Source organism: Pelodiscus sinensis, chromosome 2, assembly GCF_052426305.1.
Source record: "Pelodiscus sinensis isolate ZL-2025 chromosome 2, ASM5242630v1, whole genome shotgun sequence".
In the NCBI taxonomy this organism is placed as follows: Eukaryota; Metazoa; Chordata; order Testudines; family Trionychidae; genus Pelodiscus; species Pelodiscus sinensis.
This window is the reverse complement of record NC_143053.1, coordinates 163,922,959-163,934,975: the sequence shown is the minus strand read 5'-3', so window position 1 is coordinate 163,934,975 and position 12,017 is coordinate 163,922,959. Positions and strand designations below refer to the sequence as shown.

The following is a 12,017-nucleotide window of genomic DNA, read 5'->3' as shown; positions in this document are numbered from 1 at the left end:
AGAGTTTCCCTGGTGTTGGCCAGAGTGGCCACCAGGGAAACCTGGGGAGGGCTAGCCTCCCACTAGTTCGAATTAAGGGGCTACACACCCCTTAATTCGAACTAGTAAGTTCGAACTAGGCTTAAGCCTCGTAAAATGAGGTTTTCCTAGTTCGAACTAAGCGCTCCGCTAGTTCGATTCAAATTCGAACTAGCGGAGCGCTAGTGTAGCGCCTATGAATGTTAGTTCGAACTAACATTGTAGTGTAGACATACCCTGGAATACCTTGTATGTATTTGATTGTGGTTTATATATTGGGACTTTTTTAAAAGATTGTTGTTCTATTTGTTCTAAAGTTAAAATTCTGGGACTATTTAGTGTACTATGAGGGATATTAAAGAGCTTTGAAGTTTTTGGAATACAGAATCATTTATTTTTCGTCATGAAAGCCTTTAAACTTGAGCTAGAAAACTGGTGACCGTTTTGCTGTCCCAACAAGTACTTCCATCCTCTTTAAAGGGCTCCAGTACACAACCCATTCCCATCTCTCCTCCATCCACATACTCTCTATATACATCCTTAATGAGCAAGCTCCTCACTCTCCTTCTATTATTCTTGGGCCTAGTGCAAGATTTCCAATAATTCTCTCCTTTTCTAATTTAAATGTGTTGATAAAAAAGCATTGTTAGAAGCCAGATCAGTTTGTGAATATATGACTAATTCTTTCTCTCTCCTCATTCAAAGCAGGGGTGATAGTTCTCCAAAAGAAAAATTCTAACCACATTTCTGAGATCTATTTCAGTTTTTATTTAAATATTGTTTCCAACAGCTTTATTGTTTCCATATCACTCACAATTTTGTCTTGAAAATTACTTTTTCTCTCCTCTCTGTACTCTCATTTTATGCTTATCCCTTGAAACATTTTGAATTACACTTATTTATTACAAGTACTGTGCTTTTTTGTTTTTGTTTTTCTGCGAATTTACTTGAGCTGAGATGGTTCTGAGATGACCCAATGAGTTTATAGTAAGCAGGAATTTACAGCACCTATAATTTGCTACCTTGCTAGGTGTAGTTGTAACTCTGGTAAATGTGTGATGTGTTCACTTTAGAAACAAGCAAACTGCAGCATGCAAGGAGGATATCTGACAGCTGCTTTTTCCCGCTAAATATCACCACTGAGACTGTGATCTCTAAGAAAAATAACAAGGCAGGTTTGGTTAGTACTGCTGCAGTTTGGAATGAGACTCTTGATGAGGGAGAAATCACTTACACTGTACTGTCTTTTCAGATGCTGGGCCAAAGAGTTAATCTTTCTGACAGCAAAATGAAGCTGTCAAGGAGACTTTTCCTCAGCTTCAGCTGGTCACCATTCCAATACAACAGTTCTCCCTGCTGGTTTTTTTATTTTGTTTTGTTTGTTTGTTTGTTTGTTTGTTTGTTTGTTTGTTTGTTAAGGTTCTAATTCTGAAAGATGAATGGACCTTTTTTGGCTATGTTTGTCTGAATAGAGTCAAAGGACTCTTAAACATGGCAGATGTGGTCTCGTAAAAAAATACAGCAATCCATCTTTGTTTTTAAGTTAGTTGAGGAAACTAAGAGAAGTGTTATTTAACTCAGTGAAAAAGCCCTTAACTCAAATGTCTGATAACTAGTGTGACTTTTTGCATTTGCTGCTTCACTTCTTCATGATCTGCCATACAGAGACAAACATATTTGCCTCATAAACATCCTCAGAAAAATAAGCAGGAACACTTTGCAGATGTTTGTTGTTCTTCAGTGGTCATCAAACTGATGGCTGACTCAACGTCATGTAGAGTTTTTATTCCTCAAGAACATGACCAGGTTGCTCTCTTCCCTGTCTTTACCATATAGTATCATATATAGACAGTAGGAATTAGGTCTAAATCAGTTCTCCCATTCTTTTGTGCACCAAGACCCAATGCCAGCCTTCCTGCCAGGGAAGGGGTAGTGGAAGGAGCTCTGTGAGAAGACTAGAGGAATATTTTCCTCCAAGACATGGAGTGGAAGTGGTCACAGTCATTGACCAGATCCCCAAAACTTGGTTCAAAGAGATGTACCAGAAGTCTCTTTGGAGCTAGGCTCCAGGTATCCTGACTCCCACTTCTACTACATAGTAAACTATACCAGCTCCTCTACTCCTCTTCACACACTTATATCACATTTATGTACATCAATACAGTTGTCATAAAAAAAACTAAGTGTCTGGGTGAGCTTATAAAAAGGATGCTCCAACCCAGTAATAGTACAGGAAAATAGAATTGATTAGATCTTCCCACCATGGGGAAAGAAAACAAAAATAAACAATCCTATGACAACAAAGGTAACCATAAATGACTTAAGGATCTTACCACATAATACTGTTATGCTGATTGGCTAGCACTTAACCAAATGTCCCTAGTTAGCTTCATTTGCCTGAAATTTCTGTAAGGTGTTTTTATCCTGTGCCTCAAATTCTCATTTGTCAGCTTGCTTCATTTGCATCTCCAGCTGGGCTTGGCTTAAATCTGGCTCTTCTAGACATTAGTGGTCTGGCTACCCTAAGTATTAGTTTTTGCATAGGGTCATGTATTTGTTATTAGTCTTTCTCATAGCTGGCCTAAAGGATAGAAAGCTGTAGTGATTAACAAACAAAGACAGAATCAAACGAATTTATTCCCCTTAATACTTCATATTGCATTCACTCATGCACTGAAAAAAAAAAAAAGACAGAAGATGAAAGAGAACTGAATCTCAAAGGGGAAGAAAACAAGAAAAACGCATTACATTCTGCTAAGCAGACAAACCTATCCCAATGTCCCTTGTAAATCATTTGTAGATCATTATTTACCAAAGAACTGGAAATACTCAATAAATATAAACTTTTTTTTCCATTCCGTGAACTGGCATTTTTATGTCAAACTGCAAAAACAATCATTTAGCACCCATTTCTTCTCTTGGCTATAACAGGGTAAATCCAAATAACTCCATTGATTTTTGTCAATCATTTGAAATCACTGAAAATATCTAGGATTTGCACCTGTGCACATAAGAGCACAATCTTGTCTTTAAAAGAAGTATTTTCAGTGGTGATTGTTTTCCAACTGTGAGGCCAGTCAACAGCTGAATTTTCTTGTGCCACAACTCCCATGACATTAGGCAGGACAGCAGTCCTCCAAAGTGTCCCATCAGCATGCTTTTGTAATGCCAACAGGCAGGACTGAACCTGGGATCTCTGGAGCATCGTGTCTGAGCCTGTACCGCATGAGTTAGCTGGCTCTTAGCTAAGGTTTCAGTGCTATAAGATGGGACAGCCAGAATTTCCTGTGGAGTTGTAGCTATGCAATGGTCATCCCTATACACTCAAGTTCATGTACACTGAGTACAGGCCATGGCTAAAAACCAAAAGCTAGAAGATAAAATTACTGGACATTGTACTTGAGTTTTACACAAAGCCAGTAATATAATATGAAAGGTACCCTCAGAATGTTACAACACAATGGCAAAATTCTACCTTACACATGCTCATGCTTTAACTAAAAAGAATGCAATTCTCACATTCTCTTGCCCTCACACACAGACACACAGTTCTTACTTAATCCCCATGTTATCCTTTATATCAAAAGATGTAAGATGAAACTATTGGTTTCACTGAAGAAAATATGCTGTAATAGTTGCAAATATATAGAATCGTGAAGATTTTAGGACATCTTTGAACTTAGCCGGCCCATAACAAAAATTAGGCATGTAGCATATCTCCTGTTTTTTATGCTATTTGGTTTACAAAGAATTGGACAAAAGAACAAGGAGTTAGTGTTGTATAGATTATGTGTCCATCAACTTAACAGTTGTTTGTTCCCTGGTACTTTATTACTGAAGGTTTTTTAAGGCGAACTGATAGCTGGAGCTATTCTGTAATGCTCTCACAGCAAACAACTGTTTCTGTTGTGTTTAAAGCGAAGGGACCCAGTTTAATTAATACATTCTCAATTGTGTGTGGAGAATCAAGGAAGTTTAATAATTAGAGATGGGCCCAACCTGCAAAGTTTTCAGTTGTGTTGGTTTGCAAAGGTGCTATGCCTTGACTTCAATTGGGCTTTGTGCTCAGCAGGTCTGAAAGTCAACTGCTGTGATTTTAAAGGCTAGCTAGGAGGAGTTCTACAAGGGAGCTGAGGCTGCAAGACTTTGGAACTCTTGCTCTGAGCAGGTTTCAACTTGTCTCACCCAGGAAACAGGTTATCGGTGAACAAATATTGGCTTGTTTTGGGAAAGAAATTGGCAAGAGGCCATAGCGGATGGTAGTCAGGAGATGCACCAATGGCAGAGGAGAGAGGAGCAGATAGGGAGTGTTGTGTTGAGGCTTTTTGCAGTGTTCAATGAAAGCTTAATGAATTATCAATGTCGTAGAAGACAGGTCATTTAGGATGAGTTTGGTCATCAGTACTCTGAGGGTTAAGTTCTCAGTGAAAGTTGCTTAGTGCTCAGATCTTCTGAATATCTGCTTGTGTTAGATAGGTACCTAAAATGGAGCTGAGATTTGCCTCAAATGCAGCCCCATTCCTGGGTTCTAATCACTTTTGAAACAATGGCCCTAAAATGTTAAAGATACTTATATTTTTATTAATCATTGGCATTTATAAATAATGGGTTCAATTAAATATTCAATATAAATTGTTCATGTAAAAGTCATATGTTATAACAATGAGAAGTCCTGTGGCACCTTACAGATTTATCGGAGCATAAGCTTTCATGGGCAAAGACCCACACCTCCATATCAGCTGCTAGAAGTGGGCCTCATCCTCCCTAACTGAATTGACCTTATTACCTCTAGCCTTACTCTTGATTGGAACTCTTTTCATATGCCTGTATATTTATACCTGCCTCTGGAATTTCCACTACATGCATCTGACAAAGAGGGCCTTTGCCCACGAAAGCTTATGCTCCAATAAATTTTAGTCTATAAGGTGCCACGGGACTTCTCATTGTTTATGCAGATTCAGATTAACATGGCTGTCATTCTGATATATGTTATAAGATTGTTCCACTATGTCAGAAATAAATATATTATTGACTATTCCAAGGTCTGTTCATACTACATTCAACTTGGTGGGAATGTTTTCATATTAAATGAAATGATTCACAAGTATATTTATTAGATGAGCTAAGAATGGCTTTTTTATGATACTCAAGATCTGTGGGACTAATTAGAGGCTTCTTCTATTTTCCTTGACTGAATCATTTGCTAGAGACGGTACACTGTCTCTAATAAAAAAGTTCATAAAAAGTTTTAAAAACCTGATATTATTAAGGGGGGGGGGGGACCTCAAAAGTTTGATTTAAGAAAGCATTAAAATATTCAATTCATTTTCTCCAAAGTCCAGACAATGGGCCATTAGAGAGGCTGGGTTTAGCAGCATAACAAGCAAATATGCAGAAATTAACAGAGGCAGATCTGAATCTTAAAAAATCTGGTTCAAGCCTGGTGCTCCAGACAAATATTTATATCCATCCTTATGTAGAACTAGGTTTTTCCTTTTATTGTAGAGGTCAGTAGTGTTGCTACAATATGTAACTACCCCCTCTCCAGTGTAGTGGAAATTAATAAAGTGGAGTCAGAATGTAATGTAACTGTAAATGGCTTTTATATACTTAATATTTGAAGTGAGTTGGTGGTCAAATGGTACTCAGGATAATCCATTCTAGGAACCTCAGCCCAGCACCATAGCCCCGTTCCCAGGAAGCAACTATGCCTGGAGAATTGACTGTCATCACAGTTCAAGGGAGAGAATAAATTCTCTCGCTCCTTACACAGCACCCTGTCTCCTGAAGCTGCCTCTTCACAAAACCTGGCACAGCCCCAAAATGATGACAATAGACCATGTCTTCCTAAGAGTCAAAGCTTGCTCACACTCTTAAAAAACAATTTTTGAAGCTTTGAAGACTATGTAACAGTACCATCTAGTGATGCCTACTATATTTGATACTAGCAGATTTAGCTAGTATTGCCTGGGTCCTTCAGAGCAGGGGTCTCGTGGTGTAGAGGATGCAAGACTCTGGGCAGGGCCTTAGGGATATATGAATGGGAGGTGCAATAGTGAGGGCTGAGGGGTAAGGAGGGGCTCAGGGTGGGAGGTCCCTTCCAGCACAGCCCTATTCTCTCCTCCCCAGCCCCCGCACCCAGCTCGCAGGACACCTTTTCTCTTGCCCCACAGCCCCTCCTGGCTGCCAGGGACCTTTCTCTCCCTGCAATCCCCTAAGACTCCCCCAACCACAAGGGGCTCTTTTTTTGCCCCCATTCCCACCTGCCAGAGGCTCTTTTCTCTCCCCCGCTGCCCTCTCCTCCCCCCCTCCTTCCAATTACATTACTATCTTTAGCACATTAATAAGAGATTATAAAAAAAAATCTGATATTTAGAATAATTTCCACTGATAACGGGATCATCCTTCTGTTTGGAGTTCACTACTGTTTGGAGTTCATTACAAATCTTTCCTTGTTCTTTCCCCCTTTCCTTCTATTTTTCCCTTTTGCTCTTTTCATCCTGTTGGTACATATAGTACCGTATATCAGATACATTTGTTGTACTACATTGAACCATTTATTTTCTTTTGTTTTAAATATTTGTATTTGTTTCTCATTTTCTGAACAAATTAAGTAATTTTCTTTCTTGTTAGTATTCTAAATAGCCAGCTAGTTTCCTCTTGAAGTGCTTGATAATGAGGAGTGTGAGGTCTGCTGTATCTGAAAGGTATGAACAAGCAGAGCTCTGTTTCATTCACAGAACAGCTAATACTGAAACATTCACAATATGGTACTTAAACTACAAGCTGTCCTCAAATATGGAAAATTATTATATACCCTCCAAATGGCCAAATTGCTATGTGTGGATGCTGCATTAATTAAAATAATCCAAACATTAGCTGGTGGAAAATACATTTGCCTGTAAAATATCTCTGCTTAAATAAACCTTTTGAAAGCCAGAGCAATGTAACCTCATACCCTGGACAGTTTTATAGCAGCTTTGAAATGATGCTAGAATAGTCACATAACACATCCTTCTATAACCCCCAGCATTTTTAGTATCTTTCAATGATAATCAAGTCACAGAAGCTGAAATGACCAATTTAGACCCTAGAATGGAGTCAGTCTATTACCATATCTATTTCTGTTACTGTGAAGTTTGGAGCAGCCATGCTGTGTGGCATAATAACAGCCTTAAAGCCCTAAGTGACCACAACTTCGTTACATTACTGCATATTCAATTATGGTACTCTTGTATTATTGTTTAACAATTCAAAAGCAGTAAATAGAATGATTTTATTTTAGGAGGGATTTTATTTAGTTGCTTTCCTGTCACAGAAGTTAGTCCTCTCTGGAAACTGGTGGAGGATAGAAGATTTACAATGTGGAGGATGGAATTAGATTGTCAGCTGAATATTTTTAGGGTTATGGATGCAGTTTCAGATGGTAAATGTGTGTGTGTAAAGCACAAAAATTTAATGATTAAAACATTTCAGTTTTATTACGAAGAAAAAACTGCATGAAACATTAAGGAGGATTTTACTTTTGAAAAGCTTAATAAGTAAAATGTGGATGTGGCCTCATTTCATTTAAATTGAAAATATCATTTACAGCACATTACTAGGAGGAATTTTTCTTGTGCAGAAGTTATGTAAAACCAAGTTCTATAGTACTGCTGTAGCTTGGATAAAACCAATGAATGGAACTCACTGAAGTCCATAGAATTGTTCACATGCTTTGAAGCCCACACTTAAGTGTTTTGGTTAACTAGAATCTTAACCAGGGCCATCTCTGTTCAGAATAAATTTCAGTTCAGAGTAGAATAAAAGTCTCTTGATATGAGAATAACAGGGTCAGTTTGTCTAACAATATTATGTGAAAATATACAGTAATATAGGAAAATGTAAGGTGACAGCAGGGGTGGGCAATAATTTTAGAAGGGGGGCCACTTCACAATTTTTTGAAGTGGCCCTGAGTCATCCCAGAAGCAGTGGGGCCTTGGGCAGAAGGGGTGGGGCCAGGACACTTCCATGCTCCCCTGCCCACAGACCCCGATTGGCCAATTCTGAACAGCTAGCAGTTCCCTATTGACACTGCACACTCCTGGCCTCAGGAGGAGACAATGCACAGCGCCTTCTCCCAGGCCAACCAGGGCCTGGTGGCAGGGATCACACACAATCTCTTGCTTCCTTCCCCTCCTCTTCCTCCCCCCCCCCCCCCACTCTGCAAGCAGCGCACAGCATTTAGAGTGGACCGCCAGCTGTTCTGAACAGCTGACAGTTCGCTCTAAGCGCTGCATGTCCCTTGCAGGGTGAGAGGAGACTTCAAGCACTCCTCCACCCCCAGACCCTGATTGGCGAGGGGGTGGGGGAAACACATGAAGTCTCTTGCCCTTTGCCCCTGCTCTGCAATGGGGTGTGCAGTGCCTAGAGGGAACTGCCAGCTGTTTTGAACAGCTGGTGGCTCACTCTAGGCACCGCGCACCGTCGGTGTGAAGAGGAGACTTTGCATTCTTCTCCATCCCCAGGTCTTGATTGGCTGGAGGGCGTACACAGGCCAGATCAACCCACTTGGCGGGCTGGATCCAGCCCACAGAGACTCTCTTGCCCACCCTGGGTTACAGACTTTATGCCAAGTAGGGTAAATATACACAGGACGGGGCATGTTCAGTTGAAAAGCTGCAGGGTGTTTGCATCTCCTTGCAAAGACTTCTTTACTTAATTTGTATCTTACAGGAGTCCAGTAACATCTATTTAAAATTGAGTTTTGACTAAATGGTCACTAGTGAATGGTGTAGCTGTTTATTTTCCAATGAAACAAATTAATTTCCAGAGAGGTATCTTTTACAAAACAAAACAAAACCAACTACCTATTCTCTTACAGTAGCTGCAGCCTAGAGATTGTATCATCTATCTAATGCATAAGAAGTGGAATTTGAGATTGATGTGAACCCTTCGAGCCTGTTTAACTATTCTTAGTGCATACAATAAAAACAGAGCACAAATAGCAAAAAGCAAATTAGATTTTGAAAGTTTCCTATTATATTATACAGGGTAGTATCGACACAGAAATAAATGTGACTATAGTGTGACAGTGTCCTTTACATTGCAGTGGAATATCTATTCATTTAGAATGGATGTGCTGCTTCCCAGCTGTGTGTTATTAGCACCACTTACATGTTAGACAGTTCTATCCAGCTGTGTGGCACTGTGGACCTTCTGTCTCCTTTGATGCATCTAATCCTCCAGTCTTTTCTTTGCAGATGGGAATCCGTATACCTGGTGGGTTGGAAAAGCCAATGAGAAGCACTACTATTGGGGTGGCTCTGGACCTGGCATTCAGAAGTGTGCCTGTGGCATTGAACGCAATTGTACTGATCCCAAATACTACTGCAACTGCGATGCTGATTCTAAACAATGGTAAGTGAGTTGTTAAAAATATTACCAAAATTCTGGCTAGTCATTGTTTTATGTACTTCCCACATATTTCTTAAATGTTTTTTGTGAATTCTGAGGACTTGTCCATACTACTGCATGTTGTCAACCTAAGTTACGCAACTTCATCTAGATGTATACTATAACTGAAGTTGACATACTTACTTCTGCTTACCAAGGTATCTTCACCTTAGTAAGTCAACAGCTGATGTTCTCCCGTTGACTCCACTTATTCTTCTGGTTTTGGTGGAGTTCTGGAGTCCTTGGAAAGGTGCTTGGTGGTCAATTTATCACATCTATACTATACTAGATGGGATAAATTGACCCCCACTAGACGAATTGCTGCCCATCAATCCAGCCCATAATGAAGACATGGCCTGCTACTCTTAAAATTGCTTCATTTTGTTAACTCATGCTTTAATATGCTGGACATAAATAGCTTCAAGTCACTTCAAGGCTGCTTCCTTACTACAGGTATTTGGTTTTTTCCTAACAATTTGTCCCTGTCAGTCAGAAGGAGACCTAGGATGGCTTCTTCTATAGTTAGAGTCTTTATTTTATGCATCATAAAGTTCTGTAATTTAGGAAACTTTTATGATGTACATTTGGCTGTATTTGTTATCCAATGGCCATGTGGTTAATGACACACTGAGATTCCACATGATATGGTAACACAATGCAATGCAAAGAGGAGAATTGCCAACCTCTCTTAATAACTTTTATATTTATTGGCATTTCCGTGAGGGTTTTTTAATATATATATGTGTCTGTAAAATATAAAAGCAGATCATTGTGTGATCATCAGTATTCCATATCTTACTTATTAGTATGGCTACAATTATGTCATGGAGGTCACAGAATCATAGATTATATGACTTCCAGTGACCTCTGCAATATTTTCTGTCCTGCGGATGGAGCTGTCAACAGGTAGCCCTGCAGTTCTCAGCCGTTGCTGGAGCTGGGCCCAGAGCAACTCCTAGCCTGGGGTGGGCAATCATTTTTGGCCAGGAGCCACTTCAGATTTTCATGGTGCATGGTGCTTAGAGTCAACCAGGGTTGACTCTAAGCACTGCGTGCTCCCCCATTCCTAGACCCTGATTGGCCTGGGGGTAGGGGAGTGGCAGAACTTCCGTGGGCCAGATCAGCCTGCTTGGTGGGCCAGATCTGGCCTGCAGAGGCCCTTTTGCCCACCCCTGTCCTAGCCACTGAGCAGCAGATGGACCCTGGAGCTCCCAAAAGCCATGGACAACAGGAACCCTCTCCCCTGCAGGTGCTCAGCTGGTCTCTGAGGCAGAGCAGCTGTGGAGCTTTCTGTAGCTGGGAAGGGTGCCTGGAAGGGGGGCTGATCTCCCCCTGAGAACAGCCATGTGGGGAAGTGGAATTTCTGTCCTTCCCCAGCTTGGTGGCATAATTGCTGGAGCTTAGTAAATGGTAGGAGCCCCTAGCTAGGGAACCCCCATCTCTCCCATAACTAGATTTCACAGGAGAGCTCTGATTTCAAGGTCCTTGGTGTGTGTTTCATGCCTATGAATTTGATAGGGCCCTGTGTGTAGTGCTAAGAGAACACATCAGAATTCTGTAGTGAATAATTGTTCCTCTGTAGGAAGAACAATTGTAGGGAAAGTCCTCCTTAGCTTCAGTATATATTATTATTTAGAAAAACAACATGTGTTTCCCTAACCTTGTACTGGAAGCAGCTAAACTGTTTTTATTGACTCTTTCAAATAGGAAGAGTTGGAAGTAACATTTGACATAACACGTTTTAATTCAATCTGTTTTCAGATTTTTTCAAACCTCTTCCCATTGTTATGTTTTTATAGTGATACTTCACCATTTAGGAAGCATGAATCTAACCTAAGGAACTTTTTCCTCTGTTTTTATTTATAGTTAAGGAGCTTTGTTGAGTATAATTGCTTTTCTTTTTTCATGTATTGGAATATTCAGTGATCAATAAGATTCTTACTTTTATTAGCATATTTTACATTGTTAGCCACTTGTTGATATTTGAATCAGTAGTTTAATTTAGTAATTTATCAGACTATTCATGAATGGTGCTAACAGAACAGATCAGAGTTCTATAGTGAGTAATTGTTCCTCTGTAGGAAAAACAATTGTTGGGAAACTCCCCTTTAGCTTCAGAATATATTATCATTAGCAAAACAACATGTGTTTCCCTAGCTTTGTTCTGGAAGTAGCTTAACTGTTTTGATGTGACACGACATCAGGGTTAAATATCATAGAATCATAGAATCATAGGACTGGAAGGGACCTCGAGAGGTCATCGAGTCCAGCCCCCTGCCCTCAAGGCAGGATCAAGCTCCGTCTACACCATCCCTGACAGATGTCTATCTAACCTGTTCTTAAATATCTCCAGAGAGGGAGATTCCACCACCTCCCTTGGCAATTTATTCCAATATTTGACCACCCTGACAGTTAGGAATTTTTTCCTAATGTCCAATCTAAACCTCCCCTGCTGCACTTTAAGCCCATTACTCCTTGTCCTGTCCTCAGAAACCAAGAGGAACAAATTTTCTCCTTCCTCCTTGTGACACCCTTTTAGATATTTGAAAGCCGCTATCATGTCC

At 40.1% G+C, this 12,017-nt stretch overlaps 1 protein-coding gene across 1 annotated transcript in view; it reads left to right on the top strand.

Annotated features, from left to right (window-relative positions):
- Positions 1-12,017, top strand: part of CNTNAP2 (contactin associated protein 2) — a 1,659,707-nt gene that overhangs the window by 1,324,179 nt on the left and 323,511 nt on the right. Inside the window, exon 14 of the mRNA XM_075921713.2 lies at positions 9,261-9,417. Within this exon, the coding sequence (XP_075777828.2) occupies positions 9,261-9,417 (157 nt within the window). The remainder of the gene's footprint in view (positions 1-9,260; positions 9,418-12,017) is intronic.